The sequence below is a fragment of the Peromyscus leucopus genome, chromosome 6 (assembly GCF_004664715.2).
Source record: "Peromyscus leucopus breed LL Stock chromosome 6, UCI_PerLeu_2.1, whole genome shotgun sequence".
NCBI classification, from domain to species: Eukaryota; Metazoa; Chordata; class Mammalia; order Rodentia; family Cricetidae; genus Peromyscus; species Peromyscus leucopus.
This window is the reverse complement of record NC_051068.1, coordinates 65482438-65502569: the sequence shown is the minus strand read 5'-3', so window position 1 is coordinate 65502569 and position 20132 is coordinate 65482438. Positions and strand designations below refer to the sequence as shown.

At 43.4% G+C, this 20132-nt stretch overlaps 1 protein-coding gene across 8 annotated transcripts in view; it reads left to right on the top strand.

Moving 5' to 3' along the window:
* LOC114685824 (Fc receptor-like protein 2) overlaps nt 1-19564 on the top strand; it is a 56576-nt gene extending 37012 nt beyond the window's left edge. For 2 of the 8 annotated variants that reach the window (XM_037206736.1, XM_037206732.1), the window contains exons 3-6: nt 14154-14441; nt 14829-15107; nt 17819-18139; nt 19203-19564. In XM_037206736.1, coding sequence (XP_037062631.1) covers nt 14154-14441; nt 14829-15107; nt 17819-18139; nt 19203-19225 — 911 coding nt within the window. In that variant the 3' untranslated portion in view covers nt 19226-19564. Of the gene's footprint in view, nt 1-6187; nt 6332-8642; nt 8664-11186; nt 11454-12140; nt 12423-14153; nt 14442-14828; nt 15108-17818; nt 18140-19202 lie in introns of those variants that run through there. The other 6 variants (XM_028860476.2, XM_037206731.1, XM_028860475.2 and 3 more) reach the window with 6 other exon arrangements.
* The last annotated feature ends 568 nt before the right edge of the window (nt 19565-20132 follow it).

Below are 20132 nucleotides of genomic sequence, written 5' to 3'. Positions count from 1 at the left end.
GTTCTTATGTATTGAGATTCCAAAAATTTACTCAAAGCTGAAGTAATCAGAATAAAGTAATTTTGTCATAAAGATAGCCACACTGCTTGATGGAATAGTACAGAAGAGTCCAGAAATCACAATGAATCCAACTAAATGCCAACAACACTCTGGTAAATAATCAGCCACATGTCTGTGGCAATCACCAGCTATCTAATTGGACCCTCAACAGGAAGGAAATCATGTCTGGTCCTGAAAACCTAGCTAGGTTCCAGGAGGGCTAGTGAGGTCATGGACCTTAGGAAAGAATCTACTATTGCCACTTTGCTAGTGCATTTCATCTGACCCTTAACCCACATATAAGTGTAGCAACCACTCCTCATCACAGTAATCTCTCCTCACAGCAAGCAGAGACCACCGCAGAAAGCCATGATTGGACACAATGAGATCAACAGACTGTGGGGAGCCCAGTCCCCATGGATACATCTTCATCTCAGCTCTGCATCTATGGGTCAGGGAATGTCACTGCAAGGAATTAGTCAGAATACTAGGAAGTCAGCCATGAAGCAGTTTCTCCTAGAAATGACTGCAGAAACAAGACCAGAATAATAATAATATCAATGGGCATGTTACATGGAAGGGGGAAATTTTCATGGGGTCTCATCCCTAGGCAAAACACTATAGGCAACTATTGAATTCTGGGCGAACGAAAATCAGCCTTGTTCAAGGATGAGCCACCTTACTGGTTGGCCAATAAGGTGAACCTCGAAACCACATGCATACAAACAACAAAAAGAGTTTCAAATATATATATTTGTGCATATACATACATTTCACTGTCTCTTATTCTTTGCACATCGACCAGTTGTGATTCTGCGTATTGATCACCATCTACTGCTTAAAGAAGCTTCTTTGGTGAGAGTTAAGAGACAGTCTGGCCTATGGGTAGAATGATAAGTCATTAGAAGTCTGTTTAATATTATGTCCACTTAGCAAAATAATAGTAAGTTCTCCCCTAGGGTCTATGATAGATTTTCAGATGCTTCCTAAAATATATACATATAAAAATAGTTTAAATGGAGTTAACTCACAATGGGGATACAATATCCCTAGTAGATACCACAGGCTAGCAAACAAAATGCCATGTTCTGGGAATGAGTTGTCTCTTTTCGAGCTGTTAGCCACTGGAGTCCCATAGATACACCCCAAGCATTATAGACTATTGCCATTGTTCTTGGTTACCTTCCAGAACTTAACAGTAATAATTTATTGGTGAAGACATCATGTATTTGAGTAATAGAACATAGAAAACTTGAGTTAGTAATAACCTTAAAGATTCATCCCTAGTGGCTAGCTTACATAGTGTTGGAAGATGTTATGCATACTACCAGCAGAGAGAAGTAACTATCCATGTTATCCAGCTGTGAACTCTGCAAGGTACATCAGTGACTAGTGGGTAAGACATGGTCACTGGCCCAGTGAGGGCAATAATGTGTTGGGAGTTAATCAACCCCTTTCTGATTGAATTTAAATTATGTTCTATAAGGAACCAAGTTTATTAGTGAGCCAAATATTTGAATAGATATTTCTTCAAATAAGATACAGAGGGCCAATGATCACATGCAAAGGTAGCCACTATAACTACTCATGAAAGCATTAAAGATACTCATAAAAGTGTCTAGCAACATGTGACTGGACAAAATATGGCATATAGGTGTATTTATACACACAACAGAACATTGTTTAGCCTTTAAAAAGAAGAGAATTGTGACACTTCCTCCAATACAGATGAATTCTGAAAATATTATGGTAAGTGAAATACACAGGCACACACACACACAATCCAAACACTGTTATGATTACACTTGTATGAAAATCTCTAATAATGGTGGTTATGGGGCTAAGAGGAGGAGACATGGAAGGTTAATGTTTAATGGGCAGTGTTCCATTTAGGAAGATGAAACGTTCTGGACATGGATGGTGGTGATGAATGCATCAATGTACTCGATGCTAAAGATCCATCTACTGAAAATGGTTAAATTGTAATTTTGTATTATGAACTTTTTACTACAATACAAATGGCCACTAGATTAAGTCCTCCATACAATAGAAGAAACAAAAGGGGGAGAGAAGCCACTTCATTACCATTGGGCAGGAGTGGACCCCTGACTCCTCACAGCCTCCACTTAACCAGCCAGCAAGCTCCTCCCAGGCTTCTCTGAATAAATCACTCTAGGAGAGACTGGGTAGCCATCGAACCATCATGGGGGAGATCTAGGCTTCCTTCTCTACTCCTGCGGGCATAAGCCACCATTTCTTCTGTAGTATTAGCTAATGTAGCAGCATGGTTATTGCTTTTCAATGTGTGTCTTACTGAGCTGTGCATGCCCGCGTTCTCTGGCTAAGAGAATGCCAGCTTTCCTCATGGCTGTCTCTGAAGATTTCAGCCTTAAAGGTTACTTCTTTCCTTCAGGTCCAAGTCTAGGATACATGAGTCCAAACAAAGGTTCCCAAAGCTCCATATCAGCTCCAGACATGTGAGGTCAAGGGTTTGTCCACCTTTTCTTTCTGTTTCTGATATCCAGACAAGTCCCTCAGAACCAAGAAGTGCTACACTTGACACACACTCATTGCTGTGCATTGGGTAATAAAATTTCTAGTGCCATTATCAGTCAGTCAGTCTGAACCTTTGTGAGTCCCAAAGCAAAAATTTTATCCACATATGTGGTTAGATAGATCACACACCCAAAGAGCAAATCTATAAATATCATCTCATTAACGTAATAGTATTAAACCAACTCCCATTGACTTATAATTACACCTATAGGTTAGCATATCTCTCAGTCCTCATCAAGGAAGTTCTTTCAGTAGTAGATGTCAATTAACACAGCAACCTACAGCAGATCAACGTGCAGAGAACAAGAGACCGTGGTGTGCTCAGTCCTAAATGGGACGTCTACATCACATTTCTTCCTCCTACAGCTCAGGAAGCATCTCAGAAGAGGCACCAAACAAGTATAAGAGTGCTATTTTCTAACAACTTCTAAGAATAGGGTGGTTGCACATATGAACATGCAGAAGATATGACAGCATGTACTAGATCATGCCAGATAAAATTCATGCATGGAGGTAGTCATGATGTCCCGCCTGCAGCTGAGAGCTTTTCGCAACTGATGGCCATTGAGAGGGGGAGAGTCTGTTTTCATCAAGGATGTAGCCCCTGAGATCCTACACCTAGACACATACACAGTGCTGAGCGGACTCAATGGGTGAAAAATAAAAAAGGCACATTAAGTTTCAAGGGAACAAATAGTAGGGAGTGGTCTAGAGGAAGGACTAGAGTGCAGAGGAAGGGGATCTTGGATCAAAACACATTGGATGTATGTGTGAAACTATCAAACAATTTAAAAAAGTATATCTACCCCCAGGGAAGCTTTGCTTACTCTTCACAGACACCCAGAGCCTGGCATGTAAATCTCTCTTTGGGTTCTGAGTCTTCTGTTAAAAAGTTGGTCACTTTCTTTGCTTTGAAAATCTCTTCACGGCCTCCGAACTCACAGAAATGGAGCTTGAAGCTAACAGAGCCTTATTCTTAACTCTTAAAGCCCTAAACTTAGACCCCATTATAGAACCCAGTCAGATCCTAATGGCAGAGGACATGCCAAGTTATTGTATCTAATTAGCAATACACATTACCGAGCTTCCTGGAACATACGTGTGTGCGTGTGTGTGTGTGCGTGTGTGTGTGTGTGTGTGTGTGTGTGTGTGTGTGTGTGTGTTGTGTACATGTATTTGTAAGTCAGAACTTTACATCAGATGTCTTCTTTCTCTGCACATGATGATGATGATGACGATGACGATGATAGGATCTCACTGAAACTGGAGCTTATTGATGGATTAGACTAGCAGACAGCAAGCTTTCAAGACCCAGCACTGGGATTACAGGCTCACACTGACACACCCAGCATTTTAAGTGAGTGCTAGAGTTCTGAACTCAAGCTTGTATGACAAACACTTGACCTTCCTATCTCCTGAGCCCATTTACTGGAATCTCAATGTCTATGTCTGCCCATAGTCCTGCCAAACATGGGAGAGAGAAGCTTCGGGCCTGCCTGAGCTGACCTTGTTTTAGTTTTATTTTCTGAGTCTAGACTGGCTGACTGGAGTATTACATTGAAACTATTGTAGAACTGATTGATCTTCAAGGTCCTGAGTTTTATCAGAGAGAGAGAAAAAGGGAAGGGGAGAGGAAAGAATGAGGAATGGAGGGAGAGGGAGAAGGAGACAGAGACAAAGAGAGACAGAGACAGAGAGCAGGGTAGATTTTTCTAGGTGGGACTAACTTTCTAATATATTTTCATTTTCCCTCTCTGGTAGCAGAAAGATTTACAGATGTAAATTTAGAGTCTTGTATATCTCCATTTTTCGGAGTACTCCTTGGACACCCACTATTTCTAAATGACTTGATAACTCTATGTGCCATCTATTTCCAGAGTTGAATCAGGGCACTTATGCTTGTACATGTGTTTTTGGGATATCTTTAGTCCTAGAGAAAGGCAGGAGTTGCTACTGGTACAAACATGTGTTGAAGCAGTGATCCTTTTGTGTCTATGACTAACCCTGTGTCTCTGTACATGCACCCAAGCCAACAGCCAGGCCTAATATAGGGCCAAAAGTTGTTCACTTTGTATCACCTACTGTCTAGATTGTCACATATTCCAGGCTTGACTTCACAGCCTGTGCTGGACTCAGAGCAACAGTTCTCAACCTGTGGGTCATGATCCCTTTAGGATTCAAATAGCCCTTTCACAGAGGTTGCTTATGACAATGGAAAAACACAGATACTTACATTACAATTGATAACAGCAGCAAAATTAGTTATGAAGTAGCAATAATTGGAGGCCACCACAATACAAGGAACTGTACTTATGGGTCTCAGCATTAGGAAGGTTGAGAACAACTGCTTTAAGGAAACCACTCCATTGCACTCTTTGAAAATATTTCTATGAGTGTCCGTGACTTAAGTTTGGTAGGGTGCAGGGTACCAGCATAAGAGATGGACCATTGGAGGCTGAACACATAGAAATCTGTCTCCTAGAATGTTGCTAGAGCAACTATTTCTTTTCCAACCATAGGTCCTGTTGGCCTGAGAGGGGGATTATTTTACATTAATTGGACCTTCTCTCCCTGAAGCTGTAATGTCAAGCAACACAGAGAAAATTACCATTACTTTAACGATTCTTCCCATTCCCTTGGCAGTCTTCTCCAGACTGAGACAACGAAATCAGAGCAGGCCTGGAGGCAGGAACTGAAGCAGAAGCCATGGAGGAACACTACCTAATGGCTTGTTCCTGGGGCTTACTCAGTCTGTTTTCTTATATAATCCAGGACTCCCTGCCCAGTGGTAACTCTCCCAGCCATCTCAGCCCACCCACATTAATCACTGGCCATGAAAAAGCACTCTTGACTAGCCTGCAGGCCACTCTATGGAAGCGTTTTCTCAGTCAAGAGTCCCTCTCCCCAGACGACAGCAGTTTGTGTCAGCTGACAGGAAACCAACCATCACAGCGAGTGTCACAACCCCCCTCCACCTCCACCCCACCCCTGCACACGCACCTATGTCCTCCCATGTCATTTGGAGTGTAAGAAGAATCTTTCCTGTGTGAGCCAAGGCCCTTCAGATCGCTCTAGAACAGTTTAGAGATAAAGCCTCCAGTAGCCAGGCTGTGTCTATCCTCCTTCTTAATTCTATCTGGATCTGGCTAAAAGATCTCCTGAACAGAAGTGATGAGCAGGGATTAGTTTTTCTGGGCCTTTAGAGTATGCATACTGCCCCACAATAACAGGTAAGACTTGCCATCCTGTCTTCCAGCTTCTACTCCCTAGTCTGGTTGAACCTTTGCAGAGGAGTCAATCCAGGGCTGGCAATGGTGTCACTTATTAGGAACTGCTTCTTGAGTAGTAAAGGAGATTCATTTTTGAAAACTACCTCAAACCTGATTTCAATCTCAGTGGGCCCAGAACTCAAACTTCTCTGTAAAGTCAAATGCAATGAAAAGCCATGTGTAAAGGGGAGGCATCCTATACATTAAGAATCATTTTTGCACCAGTGCACACATATCTAAGCAATTTGACAAAGAGGAAGGACATTTGCTTTTGCAGCACCCATTGGGTTGGGGTATAGACAGACAGTTTTGCCACTTCCTTTTTTCCCCCTATTTCAGCAAGATCCCTGCAGAACCAGTGCTCTATCCTAGATCCACAGTCCATCTGCTCTAAGCACTTAGCTGCTCCTGTCACAAAGGACTTGCCTCCAGCCTCATGCTGCTGTGGTCACTGCTTCTGGTCCTTGGTAAGTAGGATGCTGAAAAAGACCTGGGGTGGTGCCAGGGTATAACTACCTCTGCTTGGGTATCCATAGACACTCTTCCTGACCATATGTCTCTCTGCTGGGTTGTGGAGAGCTGGGGTATCTGCTTCTGATCTAGTACTGGCAGGGATATTACAAATGGGAACTGAGCAAAGCAGGGTTCTCAGAAAATGGAAAAGATTCATGTGTGTGTGTGTGTGTGTTTGTGTGTGTCCTTCCTTACTAAAGGCGAGTGATTTGTTTCTATTATTTCTATTTGATCTCTAGGAAAACAGTAAATTTTCATTCAAAGAGCTTCTACGGAGTTTTCTGTTAGAGTGAATGCCATGCACAGCCTACATTAATTTTACACCCCAAAGCCCAGACTCTACTTCAAGAGTCACCATTTTTGACTGAACTCTTACCTCCATAGACTGAGACATTGCATAGACTTCAAGTCTCGCTAGCCATAGTGGATATCATAGGTGGTGCCTATCAATAAGACTCTTACACAGCCCCACTCACAGGAGTAGGTCTAGAATGCAGAAGGCAGGAGAACTGATGTCTATTAAACATGAGCAGACCCTGTGTTTCTTTGTGGCCCTCCCTGGCATCTAGGATGCCCCTGTGTAGTTGATTTCTCTTAAGCAAAATAATCTGAACAGCTTAAAGGTAGAGCCTCCAAATTGGCTATCCAATACCAACTGGTGAGCCATGAAATCATATGCATACATGTAACACTGTATGGACTGAGTATGTTGTATTATATATAGGTGTGTACACACACACACACACACAACAATTTGAAGTCATAAATTTAAAAAAGAGCAGGGAACACTTAGAGCAGTTGGGAGAAGGAAAGGAAAGGGAGAAAAAGATATAATTATATTTGAATTTCAAAAAATAGCAATATGTAAATAAAGAAGGTGGAAGAAGAGATAAGAAATGAAGCTCTTGAAAACTTGCCTGCAAATGGATAGAACTAGAAAATATCATCTTGAGTGAGGTAACCCAGACTCAGAAGGACAAACATGGTGTGTACTCACTCATAAGTGGGTACTAGATGTAAAGCAAAGGATAACCAGACAACAACCCACAACTCCAGAGAAGCTAGGTAACAAGAAAGACCAAAAGAGGGATGCATGGATTGCCCTGGGGAAGGGGAAATAAATGAGATCTCTATGAGTGAACTGGGGGTGAGGAGTGGGCAATGGAGGATGGGGGATGGGAGATGAGAACATATGGGAATGATATGGTCGAGCTGGAACAGGGATGGAGTGGGAGAGCAATAAAAGAGATACCATGATAGAGGGAGATATCATGGGGATAGAGAGAAACCTTGTGCTGGGGAAGTTCTCCAGAATCTCCAAGGATGACCCCAGCTTGAACTACTAGAAATAGTGGAGAGGGTGCCTGAACTGAACTGGCTTGTCCCAGTGACCAGATTTATAAATACCCTAACTGTCATCACAGAGCTTTTCTCCAGTGACTGATGGAGACAGATGCAGAGATCCACAGCCAAACACCAGGCAGACCTCCAGGAGTCCAGTAAGAGAGAGAGAGGAGGGATTCTATGAGCAAGTGCATCAGGATCATGATGGGGAAACTTGCAGAGACAACCAAACCAAACTAGTGGGAACTCATGAAAGTTGTATCAATGGCTATGGAGCCTGCATGGGACTGGACTAGGCCCTTTGCATGGCGAGACAGTTGTGTAGTTTGATTTGCTTGGGGCCCCCCCTGGCAGTAGAATTAGATTCCATCCCTTGTACATGAGGGGGTTTTGTGGAGCCAACTACCTATGATGGGACACCTCCTGCAGCCTTGAGGCAGGGGGAAGGGCTTGATCTTGACTCTACTGGGTGTGTCTCCCCATGGGTGGCCTTGCCTTCTTGTGGGAGGGAATTGGGGGTAGGTTGGGGAAGGAGGTTGGGGAGGGGTAGGAGGAGGGAAGAGGGGGATCTTTGATTGGTGTGGAAAATAATTTAAAATTTTTTTCTTAATAAAAAAAAAAGAAAGGAAATTTGCCTGCAAAACCCAAACTTCTGGGAATGGCCAAGGACTGCTTATAATGTGCTAGGAATAATGAAAATGAATCTTGGGTTCTATAGGAGTGTCATTTGTGAGTAGGAGGAGGGATGAAAGAAAGATGGAGAGAAAAGACGGAGGAAAGGAAGGAGGAAAGATGAAGGGGAGGAGAAAGAAACAAGAAGAAAAAGAGGGGAAGTGCTTGGGAACCCTGGGAGGGCTACAACATTTTACAAAGTGTGAAGACTTCCATCCTGTGTAATCTCTCTACTCTGTTCCCTCACAGCTCCTGTTGGAGTCCAATCTGGTAAGTAGTTCTCTTCATTCCTCTATCTCTCTGGCACCTCACTCTCTTGGGCATGGGAGGTTCTGCCTGGTGAAGCCTCTTAGCAGAAGGTTGCAGAGATCTGAGGCAGGGCTGGGGTGAAGAGAGGAAGGATCCAGCACCTCCCTCTCCTCCTCCTCGATCAGCTGTGCCAGGGTGGCCCAGGCTGCACCATCTCTGGTTGCAAGCTGGTGCAGGATGGGAAGAAGACAGCGTCCTGCCCCTCTCAAGACCATGAATTAGTTCCCATTTGCTGCTGAACCCTCTGACAGGAAAGGGAGTAACTGTGAAGAAAAAGCCATCTGTGTAGCCATTGGGGGGAAATGCCCTCATCCTCACCAGAAACAGTGACTGAAAATATATTCATAGCAGAGAGGAACAAGAGGCTGAGGGGTTGCTCTGCAGAAGACATGAACACCTTCAGGTCTCTACTGGGATGGAAACAATCCAATGACTAACGTGCTTTTCCTTTTTTTAATTGGAATTTTAATATAATGAAATAAAGAAAACACTTAGTTTCAGAGTAGCCTAGAAATTAGGCTTTCTTCTTTGGTTAGGCCATTGAAAACACATTCTTTCTACAATGTGCTGAGGAGATAATGCTTGTGTTCCTAGGTTTGTAATTGTGAACAAGAAAGTTTTTAAATTTCTTAATGGAAGGGCTCTAGTGTAACCTCATGGGATCCAGTGAACTCTCAGAATTAAGATAAATGTAGTTTGTGCATACTGTAGTTAATTCGAGGAAATACAGCTCTAAGGAAAAACTCAGAACTCAAAACACTAACCTAAGTGTCTTGCAGTGAAATCCTTATTTCAGTGTCAGGGGAAACTGTTACAATCCTTCTCTGCCTCCTATCACTTGGAATCACTTTTCAAACTTATTTTATTTCTACAATATTCAGAGGAAAATATTGTCCAGCCTCACCATGTAGGAAAAAGAATATTGGCTTGAAACAGTTCATTCTTTATCAACCTTTGTGCCCGGCCATCTACCTCTCTTTCCATTATGTTCCAAAGCTGGTAAAAGCTACACAAAAGTTATCTTGAGTTTGTTTGGTCACTTGGCCCTATTGGAACCTTCTGGATGAACATTTACAACATGTTATTTAGATATAGAGATGTGCACAAGGAAAAATGCATCCATAAGCAGAGCACTTTGAAGGGTGAGAAGGTGAACTGGGGTTTAGTTCAGTGCTAGAGCACTGGGCTGGTTAGAATGTGCAAGGCCCTGAGTTTGATCCCCAGAATCTCTCCAAAAAGAGAAGGGTGTGGAGGAAGGGAAAGAAGGAAACAGGGGATGAAAGCAATGAGGGAGGAAGGAAGGGAGGGATGGAGGAAGAATTACTATTAAAGATTATCATCTTTATGATATGTGCTTTAGGAATATATGCTGTAGTGTGACATATGCTTGAGGAAGTTCTCAGTGTTTTTCATCTACATCCTTATAGGTCTCACTCTAGGGACTATGAACCCAGGTTTTTTCTCCTTAGACAATCCTGGGAGTCAGAAGAACCAGCTAGGCAGGTGTCTAAAGGTCACTTCTGTACTTATTTCTCCCAGGACTCTTACCTCACACTGGACAGTGTCCTGTGATGAAGGGTCCAATGTTCAGGGCCCATTCTTTTGAGTTTTCTCCTCCCACTGTGAGCAAATTCAAAAACACCCCACTATCCACCAATCCCCGATGATCTCTGTCCTATGGGGGATGCGATGGCTCCACTTCTTCTTTATGGGGGTCCTACAGGGCCAAGCACGACCATGATTTGCAGACGCCTCTGAAAGAGTTTCTAGGAGATGCCAGAGACTTGGAGATGTAGATTCAGGAGCTTGAGTCTCAGTGGCCCCCTTAGTTCCGTCTCGGGAGACTGGCATGCAATGGAAGGACTTGACCACGCTACTAAGCAGGGATTATACACAGGAGACAAGCAGAAGGGTTAATCATGGCTGCCATGGGGACCTGAGGACATGTCAATAGGTGTGAGGAGACACAGCTGGAGTTTCTAGTGGAGGGAAAAGTGGTGCTGAGGCTTGGGCCAGGCTCTTGCACAGCCAGGCAAGGGACTCCATCACTAAGCTATCCGTACCCAAGTCATGTGTGCTGTTTATTGTGAGATCGAGTCTTTCTGTCACCTAAGTTCACACTAAACTTAATCTGTAGCTTAATCTGTGACCTACCTGCCTCAACTTCATGAATGGCATTCATTCCAGACCTGTGCTATCTCACTTAGCTAATGGACTCATTTTAAATTCATATTTAGTCCAGCTGTTGGGAGCTGGGAAACACAGCATAAAAATCTATTAACATACATCCAAAAGACACGTTGGGGGGAAAATATCACTCAATAAAGTAGGGTCCACTCTGCTGAGCCAGAAAGTGAGCAGGGCCAGCAGGTCCCCAGGCACTGTGGGTCCTCAGCTTCTAGACACATGCAGAGCCTCTCCCTTCCCAGGAGCATCCAGGCAGGGGCAGTGTTGATACTCTCTGTCTCTTTGCTTCCTTTGCAGACTGGCTGAGCATCAGCATGCCACCCCATGCTTATGAAGGAGACCGGGTAGTTATAAGGTGCACGGGACACAAGAATGGTGACATAAAGAGACTAAAGTACTTCAAGGATGGATCTCATATAGCTACTTACAGCAGTGCTTCGAGCTACACCATTTCGAATGCAAGATTCAGTGACAGTGGCTCCTATTTCTGTAAGGCAGATAGGAAATTTTTCCTATTTATAGACACGACGGAAGAAACAAGATCTATGTGGCTTAATGTCCAAGGTAGGGGATCATTCCTCAAGTGGATGTGTCTAGGGAGAAGAGTGCCTATGTAGGAGAGCCAGGGCACAGGACATATGACACTAACCAGGGATGGATAAATGGTGATGGGCTGTCTGTCCTGGAGTATGGATATGTGTGTCTTGTAGATGTAACCAACCATCTTATTAAATAAGAAACACAGAACCAATGCAAAGAAGAAAGCCAAGAGGTCAGAGCTAAGAGCTAAAACCTTGCCCTTCCTCCTGCGGTGGTCCTACCTCTCGAACCAGAGCTACTTCCTGTGTGTCTGTCTTTTTATAGTGTTTCTGTTCTGCCTTCTCATTGGTTGTAAACCCAACCACATGACCGCATCGTCACGGCCTGTCTGTACAGACCTCCAGGTTTTCTATGGCTGGTATTGAGATTAAAGGTGTGTGTCTCCAATACTGGCTGTATCCCTGAACACACAGAGATCTACCTAGCTCTGCCTACCAAGTGCTGGATTACAAGCGTATGCCACCACTGCCCTGCTTTCCTATGGCTTGCTAATAGCTCTGACCCCCCGGGGAACTTTATTTATTAACATACAAATAACATTTTAATACAAATAAAATATCACCATAGTGTCTTGCTCCTTAGGCATTTCTGGAGGACTGTGCAGTCCGCTACTAACAAGTGGTCTCTTTGGATTCACTCTTCCCCCTCCAGAGCTGTTTCCGGCACCTGGGCTGACAGCAAGCCCCCTGCAGCCCATAGAGGGGAGTTCAGTGACCCTGTCCTGCAACACCAGGCTTCCTTCAGACAGAGCAACGACCCAGTTACGCTATTCCTTCTTCAAAGATGGACACACTTTGCAGTCGGAATGGACCTCACCGAAGTTTACGATCTCAGCAATATGGAAAGAAGACTCAGGAAATTATTGGTGTGAGGCGATGACCGCATCTCACAGTGTCTTGAAGCGGAGTCACCGGTCCTATATAGATGTGGAGAGTGAGCATCAATGGGTTGGGCCCATGGGACTAAGTCAGGCAGGGAGAACAGGGGCAGCAGCCAGACTGCAGGCTCCTCCTCATCCCTGAGGGTAGAAGCTACCATGGCTCGCTGGGGCACTTGAACAATAGTTTTCCAAAGACTTTGCCCTCCCTTCAGAAAAGCAACAATGGTAACTTTATTCAGTAAACTAAGAGGTCAGTGAAGTACAGCCTCTGTCTGTAAGGAGAGACCCCCAGTTAGGGGATGGTACAAAGAAGGCACAAATAATATTTGAAATGACAGTAGCAGCCTATCCCTTATAAAAAGAATTACTATATTCCAGATCTGAACTAAAGCTCTTGTGTTGGGGAATATTATTTTAAGGTATGTTACATTAGTTGATACTGTGTAACATTTGTTGAATGATGCAAAGATGTGTTGCATTCTTTTATGTTGCATTTGTTTAACTCTGTGAAGCTGTGTTCCTGTGCCTGTTTAAAACACCTGGCTGATCTAATAAAGAGCTGAACAGCCAATAGCAAGGCAGGAAAAAGGATAGGTGAGACTAGTTGGGGAAAGAAGATAAATAGGAGGAGAAATCTGGGATAAGAAATATCAAAGGGCAAGAGAGCAAGAAGAGAAAGAGGCAAGGTCCCAGCCACACAGCCACACAGCCACACAGCCACACAGCCACACAGCCACACAGCCAGCCACAGAGTAAGATTGAAAGTAAGATATACAGAAGTAAGAAAAGGAAAAAGCCCAGAGGCAAAAGGTAGATGGGTTAATTTAGTTAAGGAAAGCTAACTAGAAATAAGCCAAGCCAAGGCCTGGCATTTATAAATAATAAGAAGCCTCTGTGTGTATTTATTTGGGAGCTGGGTGGCAGGACCCACAAAGAGCAAAGAGAAAGAGAAAAAAAACAACCAACTACACGGTTGTGTTGTTCTAGACTCTCTCTGACTTTCACAAATGCTGCAGAAGGCAGGAAGATGCACCACCTGCAAGATACTGTTCAGAGCAGTTGAACATTTTGTCCTCACAGTAGCCTGGGAAATACTTTTATGAGTAGTGCCTGTAAAGTGGGTCCTGTGATCCCCCCCACATTACAGACAAAGAAACCCAAAGCAAGGAGCTGTTCAGAAAATGCATAAGGAAACCCAGCACACAGACCTGGGATTTAAATTTGAAATACTCTGTAGCACTTCCCATCCAGCCAGAGACTGGCAGCATCAGTAGTTAACAGTGCTGAACAGTGCTGGTGTGAGCAAGACTGCTTTAGGTATGCATCTCAGCTAGTCTCATGAGAACTCTGTGAGGTTACTATGATTATCCAAAGGCTATTGAGAAAAATTGGGGGTTAGAAATATAGACTTACAAAGATTCTGCAGCTATTAAATGGCAGCTTTATTTATTTTTGCTCAGGTCAGAAAAACCTTATTTATGAGATTCTAGTCTCTTTCTCCTACTGCCTCAGGTTCACAAAGAAGTCAAGAGAGGCAGAACACTGTGAGATGTGGCCACCAGAGTGGGTAGGGAAAAGGGAGGAAGTGCAGAATAGGATTGTTATTGAGCATCAGATTGCAGGGTGGTCCTGTGCAATGCACCTCAGTATGCGCCATTCCCAGACAAGCAGTGTGGACTCTCAATTCCATATATCCACCTGCCATAATTCCCAGCAGGTGATACTGGACCCATCCCATCCTGAATTTCCGCACCCAGTCTTTAATAGTTGTCTTCTGTTCACAGGGATCCCTGTGTCTCAAGTCTCCATGGAGATCCAGTCTCCAGGGAACTGGGGAATTGAAGGGCAATCGCTGGTCCTTGTCTGTTCTGTGGCTAAAGGCACAGGGCTCATCATGTACTCCTGGCACAGAGAGGATACAAAGGAAAGTGTGGGGAGGAAAAGCCAGCATTCCCAGAGAGCAGAGCTGGAGATCGCTCCTGTCAAGGAAAGCCACGCTGGGGGTTACTACTGCACTGCTGACAACAGCTATGGCCTTGTCCAGAGTGCAGTGGTGACCGTCACAGTGAAAGGTAAGCAACATTCCCAATCGGGAGCCAGCAACTCCCAGCTGGGGATGCTGGAAGATGGGACAAAGTACACAAGGCAGGAAGAGGCTGGGAAGGGGTCTGAACACAGCAGGCTTTTTGTTTTGATGGGTGTAAAAGTGTCAACAGTGGCAGAGGAGCTGAAAGAGGGCACAGAGATGGAACTGGAGGCAGATTGTGGGGTGTAATCAAAGTCGTGCTCTCCTGAATTCTTCATCAATGCTTAACAGCTCTGTTGGACCCTTCCCTGGAGGGTTAGATCAAGCAGTGAGATGTGGGGAAAGGACACAGGGGCTGGACGAGAACTTGAGTGACAGCGGGGTAGACTCTCAGTCATACCACTCCCCCTGACGCTCTACTGTGCTCTGTCAGTTCCGGTGTTGGACCCTGTCCTCTCCATCAGTGTTCCTGGGGTGCTGCCCTTTATTGGGGACGTGGTGGAGCTTCAGTGTGAAGACAAGAGAGCATCTCCTCCCGTTCTGTACTGGTTTTATCACGAAAATATCACTCTGGGCAACACCTCAGCACCTTCTGGAGGAAAAGGAGCCTTTAAGCTCACTCTGACTGCAGGGCATTCTGGGAACTACGCCTGTGAGGCTGACAATGGCTGGGGGAGGAAGCGCAGTGAGGTGGTACCACTCAACGTCACAGGTAGGACGATGTAATGTCTCCTTCTAGAATGTAACTTGCATTATGCCAAGCCATGGCTTTCTTCCTTTTCCTTGTGCTCTCCCGCCCTTCGGGGCATCGGGGCTCCACTGGGGGACCTTGTTACTCCCAGCCGTGCTTTCCGGTCTTGACGACAGCTTCTCTGCTCACTGCTTGTCCTGGCTGTCTCCTCTTCATTGAAGCACATGTGTGTAAAATCAGGGGTGGGGCCAGCGTAAGGGGTGGGCTAGGGGAAGCATGGAGAGAGAGGGCAGATGTCCACAAGAATAAGGGGGATGCTCTTGCATCCTCGAGCTCAGTGGGACTCACTCACAATGACTACAAGCTCCTGCTAGCCCGTGTAGTTAAGAACAAAAGTTAAAAGCCCACAAACAAAACAGATTCCTGCATTAAATTTTTTACTCAGAGAGAATCATTTAATTTTCATAGCAACATAGTTATTACAGGAACAAAGAAATATAATTTAAATTGAGCGGCTGGTCAAGGTTACCTCACAGGAGGGCCATGAGCAGATACAAAGCTGAAACTGAAGTCAGAGTCCAGAAGCTTTGTAAGACTTTGGCTCTGTGCGAAGAGGTCTGATGGCTGTGTGATCTTTCTTCTATCTTCTTCTTCTTCTTCTTCTTCTTCTTCTTCTTCTTCTTCTTCTTCTTCTTCTTCTTCTTCTTCTTCTTCTTTCTTCTTCTTCTTCTTCTCTTCTCCTTTTCTTTCTCTTCTTCTTTCTTCTTTAATCCACTTTTGGAGACAATTTTAGGGGTGAGTTTTCTAATATGGAACACTACTGAGTTTCCCTTATACGACCTTCTTAGCTATCATAGGCAGTAGCTTTATATGACTTGCTAATATTTTATGTCAAATGTTTGCATCTGTTTATTTATTGAGTGCTATGTATCAAACTCAGGACTTCAGGCATGCTAAGCATATGATTTGCCCCTTGCATCCTATCAATACATGAGGTTTGTGTTTTTGTTTGCTAGGGATGCGTTAGCTTTATAAGAATGATTTCAGGGAGGTTCAACAAATTTTGTGTTCAGGAATTTATAACAACTTTTAAATTATCCACTTCTTTGCTACTAGCCAAAGATTCTGCCCAGTAGACTGTTACCTCTACTGTCAAATCTTTTTTTGTTCATTAACCTTTTCAAGTTTTTATTGTTTTAAAACACTGTTTTGTTACAGGGCTATTGTTATAGAGCTGAGGATGACTGAGAGGGTAAGTTCCCTTACTGCACATGTGTGAGGGCCTGTGTTTGGTCCTCACTGCTTCCCTGGGCAAGGCTGCTTCAGGGAATGGAAACAAGACGACCATATGGTTTGCTGGCTACCAGACTAGCTGAAAATGCTGAGGTGGGGTCCTGCGGAAGACTCTGTTTCCAGAGAAGAAAGCAGGGAGCTTTAGTGGAAGCAACGAGGCGTCCTCCTCTGGCTTCCTCGTGCACACGTACACTGTACACACGTATGCTACATTCAGCTCCTCACACAACAGTTTATGTGCTTTGCCCCTCAAAGATGAGCTAAATAGGAAAGTCTAGATTTTCAAATTTATCACAGACTCTTGAGCACCCTATCTGGTGTTTAGTTTCCAGTGTGTGACTATGTTCTCTCCTCACTTTTAATGTGCCTGAATGGCCCCCTTTTCTCAACCAGATTTACTGGAGGTCTTTCTATTTCATTGTTCTTTTTTTAAATTTGGGTTTCCTTTTAAATTTTTACTTTTCAAGTCAATATCATCTTATTATTCCAAAGTATTTTTCTAATTCATTGACTTCTTTTTCACTTTTTGTTTTTTTTTTTTTTTTTTTTTTTTTTTTTTTTTTTTTTTTTTTTTTTTTTTTTTTTTTTTTTTTCACTTTTTGTTTTCTAACAAGTGTATTTAAAACTATGTTTTCCTCCAAATACCACCTTTATCTCATTTTAAAATTTTTGATGTATGATGTCTTCATTTGCTTATTGTCTACAATATGTGTAATATAGTCACTCAATTATTTTATAAAAAATTTATAATTTCTTATAAATAAATATTATATGAATCCTTTATTATTAGATTCTTAGATATTCATTTGTTCTTGTATTTAGCATTTATTAAAATCCTATGTTCTTATATTTAGCATTTACTAAAACGTGGCCTGTAAAATTTTTACCTCAGAGAAATCACTGAAATTTGGTTAATGGTCTTACATACTGTCAGTTTATGCATATTTTTTCTGTGAAACAAAAAAATTAATGTCATTTTTGTTTATTTTTGGAGTATAATGAATGAAAGTTCTATCTACTCTAGTTCTTTCTTTAATTTAAGCTTTAGTTTTTTCTTTAATTTAAGCTATTTTCTTCATTTAGTCTTATACCTCAGTCTCTATAGTCTTACATGCACAGCCAACTGTCTCCTTTTTATATAGTCAAGGATCCCAGCCTGGGGAATACCAGTACCTACTGCAGACAAGTCTTCCTAGCTCAATTAACCTAATCAATAGTGTCCCACAGGCATGGCCACCAGCCAACCTAATCTAGACAGTTCCTGAAAGGGGGTGCCTGAAGACTTTTCTCTTAGGTGATTCCAGATACTGTCAATCAACATTGACATGAACTGTAACCGTACCCCTGTCCCACTCCCCCACTGCTGTAGAGACTTGTGTACATGGGAGCTGCCTTGGGGTGTGTATGGTTTTTAATGTACTTTCACCTTCTGTTTGCAGAGCCTCCACCCAAAGTGCGTCTGGTGAATGGTCCCCACCACTGTGAAGGTCGTGTAGAGGTGGAACAGGAAGGTCGCTGGGGCACTGTATGCGATGACGGCTGGGACATGAAGGATGTGGCAGTGGTGTGCCGAGAGCTGGGCTGTGGAGCAGCCAAGCACACACCTATAGCCATGTTGTATCCACCAGTAGTTGATGAAGCTCTGCCTGTGCTCATTCAGGTGGCCCTGTGCAATGGGACAGAGAAGACCCTGGCTGAATGTGACCAGGTCGAGCCCTTTGATTGTGGACATGATGAAGATGCTGGGGCTGTGTGTGAAGGTGGGTGATGGTGGAGCTGACATGGGGCTGAGCCCCTCCTTAGGCTGCCATCCTCTGCTTTTCTCTCTGCACCTATTCTACAGTAGAATGCACTGAGGGCAACACAGTCAGGTCACATTAAGTCAGCCCTGAGCTATAAAACAGACTGTCCTCTGCTATCCATCCTTATTGGCCATCTTAAGAGACAAAACATTATTATTTTCATGGTTTGAGTTGGAGCATAATATGAAGCATCAATTTTTATAGTTTGGGTGGTTTTAGTCAGGGTGATATGCTCACATTATTGTAAAATCTTTTCAGGTATTCTGAGCTCTTTCCTTAGCAGCTCTATCCATCAGAACGAAGCTCTGGATTCTAATGGTTGAGTACCAGCTGATGGGTCATGTTGGAAAGACATTGGTGGCCCAGAAAGTCGGGTCCAGGAATCAGGCCATACCAGGCAAAGAATCCAGAGGGTCAGAGCAAAATGAAATCTGAGAACTGCTGCAAATTTCCACATCTCCATAGAGCCTGTGACTAGAGAGGCAGCCAGGGACAATGTCCTCCCCAGCCTCAGCCCACTGAGTGCTAGAGTGGCCTTTTGTGAAAAGAGAATTCTGTAGAACTACTGGGCCCATGTCCATTGCAAGGCACTTGTAAAGGTGGTAGCTTGTTCAAGGTAGTGGAATCAGGACTAGGCTCTCTAGAGCCCATGGGATCTGGAGTCTACTGTACAGAGCCTTTGAGGCCGGCCTCCCCCAAGCACCAGCCCTAGAAGTAACAGACTTCTCTATGGCTCATTATCTCTGTCAGAAAAGTGTGGTATCTAGTCCAAGTTCTTCACAGAGTCGAGATAAAATCAGGATTTCACACATTTCTGAGGCTCTTTGGTGAAAGTCCATGTGTAGGAAGGATCCTTAGGGGGTGATTGAGATGGTTGGGACAGGAGGTGAGTTGGCTTCCATGGTTCAGGCTGGCTTCTGGTCTCATTGTGCATCACACATATCCTTAGAAAATCTGGTGAATGTGTCTGCACCGTCTTTGCCAGGCTGCTGCATCCTGACCTCTCATTCCCTCTACACAGCAGTCTTGCCTAGCACTTCCTGAAGACTGAATGACCAGACACCATCAGACCTCCTATTTTCTGCATTTGGACCTCACCGGCCTCATAGTCCATAGTTCCACTGGACTTCAAGACTTCATCTGTGAATCATCCTTCAACAGGATGCAAAGCAATTCTGCTCTGAGCTTAAGGACTAGCAGCAGTAAAGAAGGCCCAAGTCCCCTAGTCCCTGGAAGCCAAGCTTGGAAAAACTGTTCCCTTTCCAGTTCCTTCTAGCTATCTCCTTGGAGGGATGAAGAGGTGGGCCCAAGTGAGAATCACGTGTGCTTGGGCCTTTCATCTGCTAGAATGTGGTCAAATAAAGTACAATACAATGAAAGAAACTGAGTGCTTTATTTCATTTCTCCATTTTGAAAGAAACTAGCTTTTAAAAAGAATCTTTATAAACCACTTGCTGAAGTTATAGGTGTAAAGAAAAATTTTAAAAAGTGATATATAGAAATGAAAATAAAAATTAGACAAAAGTCACATTGCCAGAAGTAACTGATACTTACCAAAAGGGATTATGAATAATAATATGTACAGACAGATGAATTAATAGTTAAGTTGGTTGTTCTATAAATTGTACATTATTTTAATGTTTAATTTAATTCAACAACTTAATTTTAAAGAATTTCTTTAGCGAAATATACATGAATACAACTCATACACATGTGTGTACAAGCCTTCTTGAAATTACTGTAAGCATTTTTACATTGGGTTTTCTTACTCTAAAATTATCTTCTCTTTTGTTGTTCTTGTTTTTATTTTCAGATGGGCTGTCCCTGTAGCCTAGGAGGCCCTAAAGCTTGGAATATAGCCAAGGATAACCTTGAACTTCTGATCCTCCTGCCTCCACTTTCCAAGAGCTTTGATGATGGGTGTATGCTGTTGTGCCTGGTTTTGTGTGGT